Genomic DNA, 20,455 nt, shown 5'->3' with positions numbered 1-20,455 from the left:
CCGATCTATACCCACACCCCCGCAACGGGGATTCCCCTACCCAGGCGAGCACGGTTGCGCCGTAGTCCGGATTGGAGCCGGTCCCTGTTCGCGATCACGACCGCCCATCATCGTCCAATGGCAGCGGCGTGCTTCCCCCACTTCCGATGTTCGCCCCGTGACCTACGAGAAGGTCGTCGTTCGTCCATTCGAACGACCGTGCGAGAGGCGGGGTTCTCGTGTTTTTGATATCGCCGCGAGTCGCCTCCCACGAACGAACGGGAACATTTGAGCGCCAGCCAATCCGATCGCGCGTCACGATTAACCCTCCGCGTGGACACGCCCACTCGCGACGTGCATCGGAGTACCGGGTGCATCGTATCGGGTTGCGTTGTATAGCGACGGGAGGGACGAGGAAAGAAGACGTCTCCCGCGCGCGTTGCGAGATCGATTCCGCCGGCGTGCTTTCGTTCCGTGGATTGAAACAAGTGCGCGCGATCACGCCCGGTGTGTATTAGAATCTAATCTCTGAACGTCGAAACGTTTCGGCAGCCGCAACAGTCTACTTATCTTATGCGAAGTGTGATCTGTTCGACATTTTAAGTTCGAAACGAACCTCCTCATCTGCTTGTGATTTTACAAATCTTCCTTTTTTTTTCTCCTTGAAAATCTTAATAAGATAATAGCAAAGAGAATAGACGATACGCGATTTTTTGAGAACACAGTAAAAAAATAAATTTTATCTCGTGATCTACGTGTCTCAAAGTGGAAGACTTCGAGATACTCCAGTTCCATCGGTTGCAAGAATTCTGCGTACAAAGAAGTAAAACGTTGCTGATTTTGTGTTTTAGATAAAAACAAATTATTTATCAATCTTTACTGTCTCTGTGTCTCGTAACGTCAATATTTTAACATGACGTATAAAGTTGTAATATTTTACGATACGAAACGTCGTTTCGCGTGTCGCAAGTTCTGAACTGATCTGTTTTTCCGAACGACTTCTCGAGCGCCATTGGCAAAACTGTAACACTCCTGATCGAGAAGATTTCGCGGGAGAGAGAGATCCGTCGTTTTCCAGTTAACGAGATATCAAACTTAATCTCGATCAGTGACCGCGCCGATCTAAGGATGGGAAGAGAAGGGGGAAGATAAACCAATCGCGGCGAAGTGCCTTCCTCGTCCGGGGTTGTTGACGAGAGGCGTGTCGCTACGCCTCGCGCCTCGCCGACAAAATGGCAATTCGTATTACTTGTAATGTGTGTACTAGGAGTATATGGTTCACACTGGAGATGTTACTGGATATAAATTTTCCAGAGCTGTATTTTTCTCGGAAGACGTGCTCCGCGTCATTTATTCACTTGTAATGTATGGTTTTTTTTCTAAGTTTCTTTAAAACTTTAAGATTATGATCTTTGAAAAAAAGAACTTACAAATGAGAAGAAATTATAAAAATATTAAAATTTTGGATAATTCTATACTGGAAATTTTCAATATATTGTTCAAAAACGCGATGAAGAAACACGGGTCCGTATATAATTTGTCGAATGATGAAATAAAAATTAAAATCAATAATAAATATTTTGCAAATGGTTTGTCTGAAAAAAAAACAAGTATATATAGATTATATAGTTTGCATTTTGCTCAACTTTTGGGGAAAAAATCGTATAATTCGGATTTGTTGCAGAAATTGTAAAATTGCGTTCTACAATTTGCAACAAAATAGAAAGGACGTACTTAAAACTCCCATGTATGTGCGACTTATAAGCATATATTTTTGGTGAAAAACTTATAATCATCTATTTATTGAAGATATAAACAAAATTTATATGTACACAATTGTGTCCTACTCTTCTCGTTTTTCTAGCGCGTTGGCTTTTGCGTCATGTGCCGTAAAACATGTTGAACGTACAATCACGAATCAAGTCGTGACGGCTTGAGACCTAAACGATCAATTATATACTGCGGCATACAATAAGTAGGATTGATCGTTTTCAGCAAGAAGTTCTCGTCCAGCAACGATAACGCGGTGAGACCGAATAAAGTGTGGAAAGGATCGACTATGTCTCCGGGTCGATCGCTGAAACCGCCGGTTTCGACGTCTTGACACGTCAAAATGTAATCAACCTGGAACGAGAAAAATGAGAAGACACGAAAATTAATATTAGTTGCATCAGTCGATCAATAACTACTTGAAATACAAAATAATACAAATGGCATGTGCGATAAGAATACGTTTACTCACTAAGCCTTTTTTGTCTATCCAATGGAGGCGGCCCAAGATTGTCAACGTTGACAACACCCACCACGAGTAGCACACATCCGGCAACTTTTCTGGTCTGCCGTTTAAACCACCCGAAGGTAATTGTCTCTCACACAACCACCATCCTAACCGATCGGCATCTATAAGATGCAAGTGTCCTGGAAAAAAAAATTCTATGGTTAAGACTCAAATGTATACTTAGAGACCGCATAGATGCCTTGCGTTTTCGTATACCGGTTATCGAAAGTAGCCCCACACAACAATAAATTAAACCAGCGTGGCTCTCAGATCCTGGTTTTGAACCAAATCCTCCGTCAAAATTCATGCACTTTAATATAAATTCTACTGCTTTCTCCACATTTATCGCATCCAAACGATTCTGAAATCATAGAAATATTGCGAATATCATAAGAAAAGTTGACATTCTCACTTTCAAATATTTTAACTTTGCTATTTACATAATACTCTGCAATACTCACTAAAAGTGATAAAGTTGCGATAGCGCAGAACGAAAATCTGACATCCACTTCACCCCACTGATCGCCCGTAAAACTTCCGTCTGGCTGCTGTCTCTCTTTGACATAACTTATAACTTTGTCGATATTTATTACATCTAGCGCATCGTACATGCATAATATTTGTACAGCACTAAGTGTGTAAAGTAAATGTGGATCATGGTGTACACTGGCACCAATGCCACCATTGTCGCACTGACACAGTTTAATGAATTCTAACAGTTCCTCCTTATTGGTTTCTTCCAACTTTTCCATTACATCTAGAGCTGTAAGAACCCAATACATGCCTGACATTCTCATATGTTCAGTCTGAGTATAGGTCTGAAACATAAGAAATTGATTATCAATCCTCATTTTTTATCTTATATGTGTAAAGAAATATAATTGCAAGAAAAATTATTGTCTTTGAAAATGAATAATATTAGTTAATTTTGATAGTTAGATACTAAAATTATAACACTGTTCTTTACTAAGAAGAGCAAAGAATTTTTAAGAAGTATTAAAAAAGACTCACATATTCATCCTTATTGGTTCCGTATGAAATGAGATAATTTGCATGTTTTTCCAGTAATAATTGTGGAATATTGTTCGGCAGGTTTATATCATGTTTCACTGTTGCCTAGAAAAAATAAAAAATTTAACAAAAAAATGTAGCATGTTACATACAAAAAAATTTTCTTTTATAATTAAACAAATTCAACTTACCATCTTGCAATTTCTGAAAGTTCTGGCTTCATAAATAATATAATTCAGACTTTCAAAAGCGCGTTTAAATATCCATATAAACTGTGCAGAGAAGAAAATTCTCAAAATTAGCTTATACTACTGACATTTGTTTATGAGCAGTGGTGTTGAGCCAAGGGTGTTGAGAATAATCTATACACTTGTGTATACCGATTTTATCTTAGATGCGTTTATTGCGATAAGATCTTATATCTCCTAGAAAGAATCATTTCTTGAAATGTCATTAGATCATCACAAAGTATCACACGATCTAAGTCTCTGATTTGATTGACTTTTGAAATAAACCGACACTAAAAATATCACTCGACCGCAAGAAAAATAGTACCTTATCTGTCAATTCAGCAAATTAGCAAGCAGCGTAATCACCTGTGCTGATTCAGTTATTTGTCAAGCAAACAAACATCAGATGTCGCTGGCGTCGAGCAGAACTGGCTGCGTTCGGCAGAACAATTGCTGAGCCGTCTTGTGAACACTCGACGTTGATTGGGAGATTGCAAAAGTAAGAGCCAATCACGTTCGATTATTACGAATCAATTTTTTCTGCTGAACGCAGTAATTGACGAATCAAACGTGTCGAGTATTGACAAGGATGACAACTCGCAATTGTTTTCCCGAACTCAGATGATTGATAACGGCCAATGGGAATGGATCCCGCGTATTCGGGAAAAACGTGTCGATACTTACGCGACGCTTCTCGTGGCGACGTTGGTCGAGCGGACACAGCGAGTGGTCGTTGAGGTAATTATTTTGGCGTTATTTCGAATAAAATCAGCACATTTTTAGTTGCACAATTGCGTGAAGAAAGTTTTTCTTGCACGTGTTATTTAATTTCCGATACACTCTTTGTAGAAAATCGCGTCCCCCGTTTGCAAAACCTGACATTTCACGCTGTGCGCGCGTTACGTTAAGTAAAAAAAATGAGCGTCATCACCGAATAATTTATTATTCGGAAAGGAGTAATTTTTATTTTACATTCGAAAGACAAGAAAAAGTTCGTTTTACTTGCGAAAAGAGGGAAGAAAAGAGCGATTTTCAAGATGACGCCGTATTTTAATAGTAATTCGTCTCCGCGTTCGCAAGATGACGCTGGATGTCCAATATCCAACGTCTAGTTTTAAGTTAGTACCTTTTTTTTCACAAGAGGCAGTGTCTCTTTATCAATTTATAAAATTTTGATAATCGTCGTTGTTGATACATAAAAAAAAGTAACACAGAGTCAAAGCTCCGTCGGTGTATGCTTTCAATAATATTGCTCGCGCAAGAGGAAATTGCGCCGATTTCTAGAAAAAAAAAAGACATCTTTGTAGCATCGTTTTTACAGCATCACAAATATTGATCTAGTGAGACAGAAAGAGCGAGAGAGAGAGAGAGAGAGAAAGAAGATAACTACTAGGCATGTGCATAATTATGTAGAAAAAGATTTATTTACACCTCTGTCAACGATCAATTTGCGCAGCGATAGATCATGCCATTGCGTTTGTAGAGAACAAAGGGATCGCAATAATTTGTTGTTTTGCAAATTCTTCGAAGAGATTTTGAGTATCATGGAACGAGAAAAAAACGAGAGGTTAACCACGGAGGAAAAGCTCGAGGAGGAGAAAATGAAGCAGGAACTCACGGGTAAGTTCTCTTTTGAAAAATAATTTTGCAAAATTGAATGTGAATGAACATTTTGTGTATAGAAGGAAATGTTACCTCTTGTAAACAAGAAACATTTGTGTATTCGAAATAACAGAATAGTAATTTGTTTACACACTTGACAGAGATAATAAAACTATGTAATTTTATGTAGCAAACAATAATAAAAACAAATAAGTTCAATAGACACAAATTTGTTTAACATCTGGAGTTGCAGAATTAATTTGTTTTTTTTTTTTTTAATAGAATGTTATTTCACTTGTAAATAAAATTTCTCAAAATATTCTTGTAAACAATATTGATCCGGGCTCTTGCAATTTTTATAGATTTGCAAAATAGTAATATTGTAACAATAATTATTGACTATATTTCATAGACATTGGAATATATGAAGAAGGAATTACATATGGACAAATGAAACAGATAATTGGATTTATCAATGAGTCTAAGGATACATCAAATGCTGGTTCGAATATTAAAAATACTCAGAAGGTATATGACGAAGATAGTGATTGCACTATACACACGTGGTGTATTTGTCCAGTTTTTCAAACATTGTTGGATTGAATTAAGACAAAGCAAGTAGAAAGTTACAATTTCTCAACAAACTGTTTTTTTTAGGGTACACAACATTCTAACAATGAGTGCCTACTGGAAACTAATAAGTCTGACACAAACGCAGCACAAGAAGATTCACAAGATGGAGAACTACCCAGACCAACCTTCTCATACAGAACTTCCTCAACCATATCGGAACGTAAAAACGTTCGTCGCTCCAACAGTCCGGAATCCCCCAGTTTTGAGATACAGAATCCTACATACAAATGCAAGAACTCGGATGACGATGGGACACAATCTGAGAAACAACAAGAGAGCACCAATTCGACCCACAGTACAAAACGACTTCTCTCACTGAGATCTGGAAACATATTGCGGGAATGTCAGAATACCGTGGAGAAGAACGCGGATGTACAAGGCGAAGTTGTTCAGAAGCTAGAAAGGTGGCAGCTAAATCCGCTCGATGTCTGTGACAACGAAAACGATGTGCCTTTGCGACAGCCAAATCGGCCTTTGGCTCGAGAACGTGCACCGTTCGAGTATTGCAAAGCTGTAACGATCGACGAATGCGAACAATTAGCACGGACTTTGAGTCAGCATCTCAAGGAAATGGCAGACTTATGGTACAGTTGGCGTCCCTCTTCCAATTCGGTATTTCAATGGGGGTCACCCATCCAGGTCGGTACCACCCTATACTCCCTTCCATACTGTTCGTATCGTTAATTAATGTATAAGATAATTCTTTCTTTTTTACCTGGAGCTATGTATGCGTGTCTTACTAAGGATAAGAGCACTATCATAATATGTTATCATAATTTTTACATTAATAATTTTCCAATTAATAAGAGTCTGAATTCTATTTCGTTATTTTGCAATAAGTGCGTATTAGTTCTTTTTTAGATATAAGATCTTGTACTCCTTCGAAGATATATTATCGTTTATTTTTTTTTTTTTTCTGTCAAATCTGTGATGATTCGGCATCTTCCTTTAAGAAACTATCATAAAATGCAATACACAGTACAATTTATATTATAGTACATAAACTATGAACAAGAAGTCGCATTTATATTTCTATATGTTAACAATGTGCATGTATATCTTTCATATATACATATATATTATTTAACAATGTATATATAATATTAACTTGTGTCAGTATACACATATTACAAATCACTTGTCGACTAATTAACATCACTTTTTTTTGTTGCCAAATGAAAACATTGATGACTTGAGAAGAGAAACCTTTGATACTTCCATTTATACACATATTCACTAATTATATATATATATATATATATTTAAAAAAAGAATTTATACGCGTCATGTGTACGTAAGCGTTTACAAAACCATAATTACTGAATAAACTGTAAACTGCGTATTTGAATAAATTATATTTGTGTAAAAAACAAAACGGATGTTTATTCTTCAATTTATTCTGATTCTGATCCTTATTTCTGTAGGTCGGCACTGCTAACAATAGTTCGGATAGAACATCATTAACAGACTCTAAGACTGAACAAGTCAAAGCAGAATACGTGTACAAAGATAGTCACGAGCGAGTTAGTAAACGTAAAGCGAATTTTCTCATAAGAGAATATTCCGATCAAATTGAAGAAACCGACGACGAAGAAGACAAGCAGCAGCACGGCTCTGCTCGTGTTAAGAAAAAGAGGCAGTCCAATAGTAAGTCGAGTAACGTGGATCGTGCCGCGAGTCAGCTCGCCAGTCACGAAAAACCAATGTCGAATACGATCGCTCATTCCCTCACCGATAATAATAACGAAACAGAGTCAAGCGTTGAACATAAAAAATCTCTAGGCTCTAAGAGAAAACTCGACGAACAAGATGAGAGAGTGTCGCCCGAGTTGGTTACGTATCCGAGAAGGATAGTGCCTCCTAATCCCAAAGGACGTTTAAGTTTGTCTAGGCTAAGAAAAGGAAACGCCGCCGCGTCGAAGCCGTCTTTGAAGACGCAAGGCGTCGACAAAGGTGCTGAGAAAACAAAAAGTCGGAGTAAAAATACCTCAATAACGGACGAAGAAATTCGTCAGGAACTGTTGGAAGACTGGCATAGCGACAAAGAGGACGACGCAACGGAAAAGAACGTGGTGATTCGACCGCTGCCGCTATCTAAAGAAGTGCGAGAAAAACTATTGTCATCAGAAACGATTAAACAAACGAAAACGGTGACAAGTGAAGGTAGCGACTGGGAACGGAACAGAGAAAAGAAGCTGAAGCTTGATGAGGAACAAAAGAAGCAAAACTCTGGCGAAAAGGTAGAGGAGAATGGAAACGCAAGCTGGGAGCATCAGTTACTGTTATCGGACGATGATGATAACCTGTTCGAAGTAAAACGAGTAAGTTTATAAGGTTTACAAGTTTTTGCGACTACTTGTAAAATTTTTTTTTTTTTTTTTAACTTTTTTTTTATTTTTATGTAGGAGTCTGATGTGCGAAATAAAAATCAGACTGATAAAGTATCTTCTTCGACGAGCGATGATAAAGTAAATTGTCCAATATGCAACAAGTTGTTTTTGCGAAACGAGATAGAAGATCATGCTGCTGATTGCGATCAATTCGAAATAAGTGGCGATGAGAGTGATGCGAAAAATTTGTTCGAATGCGCCATATGTAACAAGTACAAAACAAACAACGGAATGGAATACGAAAACCACGTTCGACAGTGCATAAACGAGAAGAAAGATAAAAAGCTCTCACACGGTATGTTCGATGTTACATAATTTGTTATTTTCAAATTCTTGATTTCTTGATTTATGATAAATATTATCTTATCATGATTTCGGGAGCAAAAGGCATTTTTGTGTTCGATATATTATTTTCTGGATTGCTTTCTGAGAAACAAATCAACTTTCTCTCTTTCTCTCTCTCTCTCTCTGTCTGCGATGCTCAAATTAAAAAAATCTCTCTTAAAAACTGTAGTCTTTTTTTTTTCACAGAATATGAGGAAACCGCATCTACTTCCTTTCGTACCTTCAAACCAATCAGTGAACTGAAAGATTCCGAGATAGATTATTTAAATCAATTTTCGTCTAATAATAATAAACAAACAAATACCAATAGAAAAAGAAAACGTTGATTTCACATTCTTATAAGTAAGATATGATAAAATTGCTTTGAAACTCTTTATGATCTACGCAGGTGATATACACATATATATATATATATAATAACAATAATAATAATAATGAATAATATTATTCAATTTTTTTATTAATGATAATGGTTATATATATAAATCTTCTTCTTCTTCCGGCTCTACAACCCTTTGTGGGTTTTGGCCGCCTCAGAGAAGTTTAGCCTCCCAATTATGGGGTGCGAGAAAGGATCTACGATTTTAGGTGGGTTCCGAACCACCACGGAAATGTATATTAAGCTTCGAGGCTTAAACTTTCGATTCAATACAAGTTTTTTACGGGGCAAGGGATTGTCAGCCTATCGCCCAATCTCTAAACTGGAAGATTAAAGTAAAATCCCGATTTATAGTTTGCATTTCAGTCGGTAAATTCGAGTGAAAGAGACCGGCTGAAAAAATCCGAAGGTGTCGATTTGAACTCGAGACCTTCCTTCCCCGCACTTTGGCTGCGAGACTATCGGGCCCGGTCTATACGTATAAATAAATAATGAATAATATTGTTGCATTATTATTGTTATTTATGATTAAATATTGATCAATATGTCGCGCGCAATGTTGACCACATGTTGATAAACCAGCTGATTCTGGAGTTAACGCCCGTTTCTTCTGGGCAATAAATATTTGGAACAATTGCATAGAATTCCACAATATGCATTTTGTTTTTCTAAATAACGAATCTCTTTATACGTAGGTACGACGTGCGGTTTTACGGAAGAAGTTGCAAATGCCGTAAACATATCTCGTGACACGCATTCTCTCATTTGTCTCACAAGATCTGATTTGGATTCGCGGACTTTCGCGAATGTAAGCTCGCCGATTCTCTAATCTAAATCGATTACGATCGATATATTATATACAATATTTAATAACTAATATATGCATTTATTTATAACATTTTCGGATTATGCCTATCAGTACTTACACATGTACAAAAGGTGTTACGTGAGAGACCACTTGTAAACCATTATTCAGTACTTTTCATTTATTTTTTCTACGTAGCAAGTATTTTGTTAAGTGGCTGGGAAATAAAATACGCGCGTGTGCGTATAACCATTAAGTATTCTATGTATTGAAAATATATTCTATATACTTCTAATTTTTTTTAATTTGCTTGTTACTCTCTATCTCACTCTTAACAATAAATCAGTTTAAAGAAATATTGAGAATATAGAAAAGCTCATTACATTTTTTGACGAATTGAAAATTATGTTTACATTAATTTTTTAAAAAACACAAAAAATCTAAAGATGATAAATACATATATATATATATTGTTACATGCATTTTTTCACGCTTATTAAACATGTAAGTATGTACATTTTATATGTGCAATACATAAATAAAAGTTTATTTTTCTATATTAAAGTAAGAAAAAGTTGCGTCGCGTAAAAATTTCAAAACATTGTTTTGTAATTCTACAACTCATACATATGTATGTATTTTACATGTGAATTCTGTGAATCTGATCACACGTCGACGCAATAAAAAAATTTAACACCTGCAAATGAATAAAAGATATAACACATGCAAATAAATCAACGCAGTATCAGCTGGCAACGTTTTTTTTTTTTTTTAATTTAATTTACTTGACTTTTAAACAAACTCCAGTATGTTATTATGTACATATCGTATATTATATGTGTTTGTGAGTGTGTGTATAAATTATATGTAAATATAAATATTTTTATACTTTTTTCTTGTTTCTTTTTCTGTACGTGACGGAAGTTTGTGTTCATAAATCCGATTTGTGGCGCAAATATCGTTATTCTATATCAAGGTTACGGATTGATAAGCTTGACGTAATCAAAACAATGATAATTGATAATAATAATAATAAAAATATTGATAAACCGGTTTTGCAACCGTTATATTCCGCCGGGTTGCGGGGCGCTTCGTGCGCGGAATAAGTACCCCCCGTGTCCCGGCGGGATCTCGGCGATTCCGTGCAGAGCGAAAGAACGGCGATGCGTTATAACGCGCGCCGTAGTGCGAGACCCGCCGTCAGTCGCGGACGACTCTGTGCAGACGGAAAATCCAAAGCGCGACACGCGGCTCTCCAATTTACTAACAATAAGTGTTTGCGACTATTGAGACTAGACGATTGTAAATTGTTACTAGGTCACCGTAATTATATTTTTATCTTTGTATTTGTTGCAACTTGGTGTATGTTTTATATATTCCTACCAGAAAAAGCGTGTGAAAATAATCAGAATCGATTCTATCGATGATTAAAGTCACATGACAGGAAAGAGTAGAAAAACAACACGTGACTGAGGTAATGTGACTGTAATGTATATTATACATAACATTAAATAATATATATGATATAAATAATATATTAAATAATACATATTATACATATAATTTATTATAATTATATACATACTACCGTAAGGTCGCGTGACCGCGGCGGGGTCAATGACCTCGGCCGCGCGGCCTTGGCGGGGCACTGACCTCAGCCGCGCGGCCTTGGTGGGGGGGGTCATTGACCTCGGCCGCGCGGCCTTGACGGGATCATTGACCCCGGTCACGTGATTACGGTATATATATATATATATATATATATATATATATATATATACACATATATGCGTATGTGTGTGTATTATATATAGATATAGAATATTACATATAATATATATAATATTCTCTTTTTTACCCTTTTCCCTGTCACGTGTTGTTTTTTCCACTTCTCTCTCTCACTATTTTTTGAGTTTGATTTTTATGCGTTATTTCTGACATTTCTCATATGTGTATTATATGGTTTATAAGACGTATATACTATCTGTCATCGCGGTAACAGGTTGTGTTCACTGACAACACACGTGAAATAAAAATAACAATAGCGTGCGCGTAGCGCGCGCCTGTGTTGTGCTAGTATACAAAAAAGCAAAGATATTTATTTACATTTATATATAAATAAAAATTATGAAATATATTCGCTAAACTAAACTTTCAGTTTTATTTCAGACAATCGTCGTACGCATTTCGCAGCCAAAATGAAGCTTTTCTTTTTGACATTGTGTATCTTAATTTTTACTAATGTATATTGTGACAAACTAAGTTTGAATGGCATCTGGAGAGGGAGTATTAATATCTGTGGTAAATATATTATCATAAAAAATAAATGCGTACTTAAATATTTATATATTAACAAATAAACACAAGAGATGTGTATATTTTTTCACTAAGCAAACATTTATATAACAAAAGTGTTGTTTCCAGATAAAAACTTATCTCGAAGATGCGATAAGGGTAAGAAATCGCTTTACGGAAGTTTGTTACGTGTCGTCAGATAAACGATTCTTTTTACAATATCGGTGTAAACAAATTTTATCATACATAAACTACAAATAAACTAAATAAATATTCTGAATATCATAGATGTCAGCTTTGATGCGACTGTTCCTGGCGGGATTTACACAGATTTGTACAGAAATGGCGTAATAGAAAACAATCTGTTGGGAAACAACGATGTCAACAATCGTTGGGTCGGGAATCAATCCGTCATTTACACAAAAAATTTCAACGGTAAAGTAAACAAAAGCATACACTACATTTTCTCTCCCTCTCTGCGTGTGAGAAGTGAAAATCATTTTTATAAAATCCGCAAAACAATGCAATTTTTAGTGAGCGGTGATTTTTTGAGCGCTCGCAAGATAGTTTTGATTTTCCACGGAATTGACACATTCGCCAATGTCTCTTTGAACGATCGCGCTGTCGGGGAGACTTCGAACATGTTTCTGAGATACACTTTCGACGTGACGGATCACATAAAAGTAAGAAAAAAAATTGTGCGGGGGAAGGAAGCGCGCGTTTGCTCATTTCGAATTCTTTACTCAGTTCGTGTATTCGAAATGCGAATAGGAAGGGCCGAATCTGCTGCAAGTTGCGTTACGTTCGGCTGTTAAAGTTGCCGAGGATTTGTACAACGAACAAAAGACGAATTACGTTGTTCCACCTGTGTGCGTGCCCAAGGAATACAACGGGCAGTGTCACGTTAATCATATTCGCAAAATGCAAGCGAGCTTCGCGTGGGATTGGGGTCCCGCTTTTCCCTCGCTCGGCATTTGGTACGGCTCAAAAAAACATCAAATTGAATAAAAAACAAAAAATTGATTCAAAGATAATTTTATATCTCTAGAATTAAAATTTCTCCAGGCGAGACGTCGAATTGATTTCCGTAAACGACGTATTGATCAGTGACGTTACAACCGATATACGTAAAGAAGCTGACAACTGGAACGTTCTCGTTACGTTGTTTCTGAAAGTAACGCGAAACGAGAACGAAGAAAATCGAAGATTCAATTGTCAGGTGACGTTAGAAGACGCGGGAACCGCAATTGTCACCAACGTCAGTTCGTTCGTGCTCGACACAAGTGAACAGCGCAAAAAAGTAAACTTCTCGCTCGTTGTGCCTGCGGTAAGTCAATTCTTTTTTTTGCATCTTCTGTCGCATATTATCCGAGTGACGTTATTTTCTTCTTCCGCAAGGACGCTGTTGAAAGTTGGTGGCCGAACGGTTACGGCGATCAACGTCTGTACGATTTAAATCTTTGCGTAACAACCGCGAACGATCGCGAATCCAGAGCGTACCGCGTGGGCTTCAGAACGGTGGAGCTGGTGGAAGAGCCCATGGAGAAGGGACTGAGTTTCTATTTTCGTGTAAACGGCGTGCCGATCTTCGCCAAAGGCAGCAACTTCATACCAGCCAGCGTCTTCCCCGAACTAGGCGCTAAGGAGGACACGATCAGGCACTTGCTGTTGTCGGCCAAAGAGACGCACATGAACATGCTGAGGGTGTGGGGTGGCGGGGTGTACGAATCCAAATTGTTCTACGATCTCGCCGACGAGTACGGGATCATGATCTGGCAGGATTTCATGTTCGCGTGCGCCATGTATCCCACGAGCGATTCCTTCTTGAAGAGCGTGAGAGAGGAAGTGACGCAGAACGTCATACGTTTGAAGAACCATCCGAGCATCGTGTTATGGGCCGGCAATAACGAGAACGAGGCGGCGCTCTACGGAAATTGGTACGGCACCGGTTCCGCTCAGGTCTACAGAGAAGATTACGTCAAGCTTTACGTAGATCTGCTGAAGAGAGAAGTGGAAGAACTGGATCCCGTAAGACCGTTCGTTGTATCTAGTCCGGGCAACGGAGCGTACGAGGAAACGTACAATTACACCGGCGTAGATCCCTATTCTAATTTTTACGGCGACAGTAATATATGCAATATACGTACACAAGAGAAATTCTAAAAATTCGAATGTGTTAACGCTTGCCGTCTCTCTTACAGTTCATTATTACAACTATCTCAGAAACGGATGGGACATCACTATATACTGGCGGCCGAGATTTTGCTCCGAGTACGGGTTTCAATCTTGGCCGTCGATGTACACACTGGCGAGCGCCGTGGAAACTCTCAAGGATTTTCACATGAACAGCGACTTCGTCAAGCATCGGCAACATTTGCCATTCGGCAATCAATACCTGCGGTTGATGATCTCGCACAACTTTGTTATACCGCAAAGTAACAACAGCGTGCGAGATTTCAAGAACTTGGTGTATCTCAGCCAGATCAATCAAGCTGTTTCCGTAAAGATAGAAACCGAAAATTTCAGGCAAGCCAAATCCGACGTGAATTCCGTGGGCGAGGGTATGACAATGGGAGCCCTTTATTGGCAACTGAACGACGTCTGGCAAGCCCCTTCGTGGTCCTCCATAGGTAATTGATAAAATGACCAACTATAAAAAAAAAAAACCAAGAGAAATTAGAAAACATCGATCATTTTCACACAAGAAAGATCCACTTGTGTTACAGACTTCGACGGTCGCTGGAAGATGCTCCATTACTACGCCAAGGAATTTTTTGCACCCGTTATCGTTACGTCATATTTATCTCTTTCCAATGAAATTTCGATACATATTGTATCCGACCGATTGCACACGTTAAGAAATTGTTCGGTGAAACTTCGCGTTTACAACTGGAGATCCATAACGCCCATATTCACAATGTCCTTTGACGATATTACAATAGTAAGTAATAGCATCTTCATGTATTCACACAGGATGTTCGTTTGATTGTATTGTTCGTTCAAGGAATCAAACAAAGCCATGAAAATCACATCCTTCTGGTTGAACGCGTATCTAGCGCAACTTGGTTGCGGATCATTGAAATCTGCGAAAACATCCTGCGTGGCCAGTCTATCTCTCACGGACGAAACTGGATCTCTAATCGCGCCGGTCAATTACATATATCCCGACGCGTTGAAAGATGCAAATGTACCAACAGCCAATGTCACTGTAAGCAAATAATTGATGTTGTGTTGTAAAACGCGTTCGACGCGTAAGTACCGTTAACATTTTGGTTTTCAGATGCGAGTCGAGAAGAAACACTTACCCGGAAAACTGTCCAACTATCCGGACTTCAAGCTTACATTATCAACAGATAACATAGCGCTGTTCGTGTGGTTAGAAGTGGGCAATATACGCGGTCGCTTTTCCGAAAATGGTTTCCATATGTTTGAAAGCGAGAAAGAAATTGTTTTCTATTCGCAGGAAGCAACAACGGCCGAATTGTTGCGACAAAATATAGTGCTCACCACGTTGTCCGACGTTTACATCGACAGTTCTTTCGATAATACTTATTTTGCACAAAAGAACTGATACGTATCAGTTGTACGTAAAACATCTCTAAAATTGTTTACAATTAAGAAGCAACGTTACACACACCAAGTTTTTTCGAATTCAACTTATTTAATCTTTAACTTTTGTACCCTTTAGACCGTGCTTGACGAAAAGTAACTATCGTAGTGCAAATAAATTTCGTATCCGATTAGAATAATGAGCACAATTACAGTTCCACTAATTATCACGGTTATCATGTTACGTACATTTGATTATCGGACATTTGTGTGTCGCGTTGTCGAAAACAATGCCTCGATCGCTCTCAATGCGATCGTTACGGACTGTGCAATTTAAAACATAATACGGAAAATATTGAAAAAATTTATTATAATCTTTGGTTACACGGTTAGACTTAAAAAATAATATATACGCGTAAAACATTAAAGTCTTGAAGTCAGAATCACATGTTGTTAACATATGTTTTGTTTACACGCAACAAAAAAAAGTAAATTCAATATATCAGAAACAAAACATTAACATATTTGTAAATATATATGGTGCTCTTGAAATAAATAATTTTTTTCTCAATCTTAACGATTAATAAGTGTAATACAAATTAAATTAGTGCATTTCTCTTAAATGTATCTTTTAAGGAACACGGAAGACTATGGAAATATCGCTTATATATCTAAACTGAAAAATCGTTAAAAAAAAAACAAATATTAAAATTAAAAAAAAATAAATTAATATTTCACTCTTGTGTGTTATAAATTTAAATATTTCTAGATCTATCAAGCGCAAGCGCTCTAAATCTTATTATTAGCTTCTGTATCACATGAAAATGTGTAAAACGCGACTTTCACATAAACTGTCTGCATGTTCCAGCCATTGTGCAGCATTATTTAACGTTCGTAAAACATTTATCAAAGTTTCTCATCTCTAAAAGATAAAGCGCTGGAGCCAAGCCCGTAGCTCACTCAATAGTATTAATTAAGCAAAAGTTAGATCTTTTTTTGTTAGCAAAATTGTAACATCACTTTGGACTACATCACGCTGGAAGAATACGCTGGAATTATAACTTCCTCCTCGGGCGTGTGCAGGTAACGTCGACTTAAATTAATGGCGACCATGATGCAACATAGGAGCAGAGGGCCAAAAATTGCTCCTTCCACACCCAAACAGAATATTCCGCCTGCTATCGACAGACCTGTTAGATAAGGATGTCCGCCGCTGTAATTGAAAGCGAAATATACGTAAAAAATTTGTAAAATTAAAAAAGTAACGTATCAAAAGATAACAATGTTACCCTTTAATTTCTTTGTAGAATTCCGTCACAACTATGTTGCACGGTAGAAAATGGAAAAGAAAGAACGAGATAGCAGTCATCGAGCCGCGAGTGAACCAAAGTTCAATGGTGGCCGGAATGCAAGCGAAGTAGGCGTCTAAAAACGGCACCGCTCCCAGCATAGTCGCCAAGGCCGACGGCAAGTAAACGATCTTCACTTGGAACAAGTTGTGAATGAACCACGTCCACATGCCGAAGAAGGAGGCGAGCTTAAAAGTGGCCGCAAACACGCCAATCACCGCTTCTTGCAGCGCCACGGCGAACCTGACAAGAGGTAATTTACTTATTCTCAAGGATATTGAAGTAATTTTTTTTTTTGCAAATATAAATGTTATTCTCACACACGCGGAACATCAACACTTGTATATTATATACAAAAATTGTCTTACCCATCCGTATTACGTGCGCTTGTATAAAAACAAAAAAATAAAGATTTCTTGGAAAATTTAATTAAATAAAAGTAAAACATAATTAGGACGTTTTTTTTTTCTTTTTTTTTTGTCAAGATACATGCAAAGAAATATTTAAATACCTACTTGTAACAACTGATGGGACTGAACATCGTTGCCAATTCGATGGGTTTATAAGTTTCATTGCTAGAACTGAGGAGATAAAATAGAGTTGTGAAGAACACAACCTGAAAATAGAAAAATTCTTGTATTGCTTTGTTTTGTTCTCAAGTTTCACGAAGTGAGTTGGCGCGTACCATGCTAAGAACGAAATTAAGTACGGCTGTTCCGCTCATCAGTACGATGTAGAATAACTCTGTAAAAATTGTCAGTATCACAGACATATTGCCTTTGACAATACTCCAGATAGAATCGAGCACGGACATGAAGATGCCGATATTTTCCTTGACGAAATTCTGCATGCTTTCCATATTGAACAAATCTGAAACAAAAACATACAGATTTGTAAGATTAAAAAAAAAATAAAAATACAATATTTTCCAGAAAAAATGGCAGTTCCAAAGAATTCAAAAAGAAGAACAGATCATATTCCTCACATTTCACAAATCCTTGGAAACAGAACACTTACGGAAAGGCGTGCCGACGCTTTCCTTGAAATTCTCCCATGCGGAATACGCGGTCATTATGTCTACAGTAGGACCCACGAAAGTTTCGTCCACATTCGACATCATCCACGCCTGGTAAAGACGATCCCAGAGTTCCAAAACTTTCTTCTCCATCAGCTCAGCTTTCGTCGGCTCGATATCTTTAACGAGACCTCGAATCTGAATTAAAACACCAAGTGTTAAATCCCGGAAAACTCGCGTTGAGAGAAACAAAAACAAGCAAATAAATCTCACTCCGTCGGATATGGCGCTCCGTCCGTACGTGTAAGCGTTATCTAAAACACTGTTGACGGACTCTTCCCATTTTTCTGGCATCCATTCGATATCGGGATTATTCATCAAAGAGGAATTCAATATTTCTCCTGTCACTTGAACGAGATGTATACCCTCCGCGTAAACCTGAGGTCAAAATCAATAGTTAAATAGATCCGTCGTACGGATTAACATATGATTAACATATATGCGTTGTACCTGTATCGTTATAAAAATAGACGTGAAAGTAATGAAGATGATTAGGCCGAATATTACAGCTGTTGTCGCCACCGCGTCGACGGAACTTTTTAAAATGTTCCTCACTTTCTCGTCCACGATGATGCTCACTTTGTAAAGACCTCTGATGTTGGAAGGTAGAAGCGCTTGATGTCGTTCCAGGCACCACGACTTGACCGCTTGTAGCACCCAGTCGTAATACTTGTATATCATATCCCAGAAGCCAAAGTAATTACCTAGTTGCTTCACGATATAATACACCAAAGGGATCACGAGGATGTGCACGATCCACCAGTATTTCCAGAGAAGCATACCGATGCACGCGTAAACCGCTCCGTACATGTACTTGTCGGTATCGACAAGTTCCTCATCGTCACGCATATCGAATGATCCTCGGAATTCGACCTTCAGTTTGCCGAGCAAATAACGCGCTTTTGCGCGAGACTGTGCGCTACTCGCAGGCCGTTTGCGCATCGCGGATAGAGCGGCGTCCGTGTCCAGAGATATCGACTTTACACCGAGTCTCGGTGTGCTGGCAATTCTTTTGATTTCCTCCACGCTGGAAAACTTTTCCTCTTTCTCTTTAGGACAAGCTGATGCATCGGTACTTTCTTTCTTTTTCAAATCATCCGTTTGCTCGTCACTCTTCAGTGGAGCTAATTTGTCCTCTTGTTGCAGGCTTGGCAACAGATTATTGGTTAAAGCAAAACGCGCAGCCTCCGAGAATGTCATAGGACTGCCATTGATCAGCTCTTGGGTTTCCATGATCAGCAACACTTCGTAAACAAATCCTATTGCGCATAGAATTTGCAGAATGGCGAAGACCAGGACTCTGTAGGCACCAGCTATGTTTGATAGGTACATACTGACAATGAACCACATCACAAAAGACATGTAGCGGAAACGAGTGAAATTCGCTGGTGTCCAGTGAACATACAGAACTATCAAATATCCTATAAGTATTGTGGAAACCTGTGAAATAAAAAATTCAAGTAAGTACTCAAAAGACCGAATACATGTGTGTATTAAGACAAAACTGTGTACCGTGTAAATGTTGCATGTCAGAATGAAGAATCCCGAGACAGTTGTAAATGCCTGAACGATTCTCCAAGCGAAGCATGTCAGTATGGTGGGAGTATAGTGATATATACCTACAGTCCCTAACACCAGCGTGACCGTACCAATAATATATTTGATGTGGGACCAGAGGAAGGAACCCAACTTATCGGACACATTGTCAAATATGTGTACAGGCAGAAGGCTGACATCGACGATCAGGGGACTGTGCGAGGCTTCTTTCTTGGTGAACCAGGATTGCACTGTGGTGGCCAGTGAGCACTTGAAAGGGAACAAAACAGAACCGCACAATAGAGCCCAGACAAGCGGCTTGACGAAGGGTCTGAGTATGATATAGAGGCCGTAGCCGGCTGCCGAGACCAGACACAGAAAGAAAAGCGCGACGGAGTTGTAGATGCCCTGTTTCAGGGCTTTTTCGTGGCCGGCGCTGAAACTCGACAGCATGTTGAAGAGGTTATCCATTGGCGAGCGAGCATGATCCATAATATGTATATGTAGTTAATTTGTATGCAATAAATAACTTCCACTTGCAGCGCTTTTTAAACGTATTCTCGACCGGGAACAACAAAAAGACGCATTTTGTTGATAAATCAAAAAAAGGACGGAATTCGATATCCGTTGCCACGTATAAACGTCGCGCAACGCGCCGATCGACACACCAATTTATTGCCTGTGATTGAGGACACGCTGATACAATCCTCAGGCGGTGATAATAAAACTGTGAATATATATTAGTCACGAAAAAAAAAAAACCAGTCCGCGAGGAAAGACGGAATTGTGGATTGTCTCAAATTTTAAAGAGACAAGTAAAAAACAAATTACGTAGAAGTAAGAAAACTGTTGGCGCTTTTTCCTCTAATCTTTTTTTCCTTTTTATTTTCATATATATATATATGTACTGATAGAACGTTTGTAAATAAATTTCTGTCGCGCTGATAACAATTATAAGTAGTGTGCGTTCGCAATATGAGATCTCTCTGGATCACATGT

General features: G+C 38.2%; 3 protein-coding genes across 4 annotated transcripts; 1 reads left to right on the top strand and 2 right to left on the bottom strand.

Annotated features, from left to right (window-relative positions):
- Window positions 1–1,740: 1,740 nt before the first annotated feature.
- LOC109853217 (geranylgeranyl transferase type-2 subunit beta) lies at window positions 1,741–3,905 on the bottom strand. Its single transcript, XM_020425107.1, has 7 exons — window positions 3,824–3,905; window positions 3,460–3,693; window positions 3,269–3,373; window positions 2,719–3,075; window positions 2,474–2,618; window positions 2,222–2,397; window positions 1,741–2,103 (listed from the first exon to the last, which is right to left on the bottom strand). Exons 2-7 carry the CDS (start codon window positions 3,460–3,462, stop codon window positions 1,891–1,893), a joined length of 999 nt encoding a protein of 332 aa, XP_020280696.1. The 5' UTR covers window positions 3,463–3,693; window positions 3,824–3,905; the 3' UTR covers window positions 1,741–1,890.
- Window positions 3,906–4,819: 914 nt separating this feature from the next.
- LOC109853251 (beta-mannosidase) lies at window positions 4,820–16,031 on the top strand. The gene is made up of 18 exons (XM_020425149.1): window positions 4,820–5,118; window positions 5,513–5,628; window positions 5,758–6,372; window positions 7,158–8,054; window positions 8,139–8,418; window positions 8,655–8,789; window positions 10,760–10,975; window positions 11,822–11,953; window positions 12,077–12,106; window positions 12,236–12,382; window positions 12,482–12,630; window positions 12,719–12,924; window positions 13,013–13,274; window positions 13,346–14,072; window positions 14,149–14,577; window positions 14,674–14,888; window positions 14,952–15,155; window positions 15,228–16,031. The coding sequence occupies exons 1-18, from the start codon at window positions 5,043–5,045 to the stop codon at window positions 15,516–15,518; spliced, it is 5,127 nt and encodes a 1,708-aa protein (XP_020280738.1). The 5' UTR covers window positions 4,820–5,042; the 3' UTR covers window positions 15,519–16,031.
- A 140-nt stretch (window positions 16,032–16,171) lies between these two features.
- On the bottom strand, window positions 16,172–20,330 carry LOC109853197 (transmembrane protein 245). 2 transcript variants are annotated; one of them, XM_020425074.1, is made up of 9 exons: window positions 19,433–20,330; window positions 18,371–19,360; window positions 18,134–18,298; window positions 17,863–18,058; window positions 17,531–17,715; window positions 17,361–17,461; window positions 17,214–17,231; window positions 16,786–17,088; window positions 16,172–16,709 (listed from the first exon to the last, which is right to left on the bottom strand). In XM_020425074.1, exons 1-9 carry the CDS (start codon window positions 19,946–19,948, stop codon window positions 16,523–16,525), a joined length of 2,661 nt encoding a protein of 886 aa, XP_020280663.1. In that variant the 5' UTR covers window positions 19,949–20,330; the 3' UTR covers window positions 16,172–16,522. The 2 variants fall into 2 exon arrangements, with proteins under 2 accessions (XP_020280663.1, XP_020280671.1); XM_020425082.1 differs by lacking the exon at window positions 17,214–17,231 and having other exon boundaries at window positions 19,433–20,329.
- Between the last annotated feature and the right edge of the window lie 125 nt (window positions 20,331–20,455).

The sequence above is a fragment of the Pseudomyrmex gracilis genome, unplaced genomic scaffold (assembly GCF_002006095.1).
Source record: "Pseudomyrmex gracilis isolate BER0280 unplaced genomic scaffold, ASM200609v1 scaffold_2, whole genome shotgun sequence".
Taxonomy (NCBI): Eukaryota; Metazoa; Arthropoda; class Insecta; order Hymenoptera; family Formicidae; genus Pseudomyrmex; species Pseudomyrmex gracilis.
The sequence above is the reverse complement of the archived record's forward strand: the minus strand, read 5'-3'. Positions and strand labels throughout refer to the sequence as shown.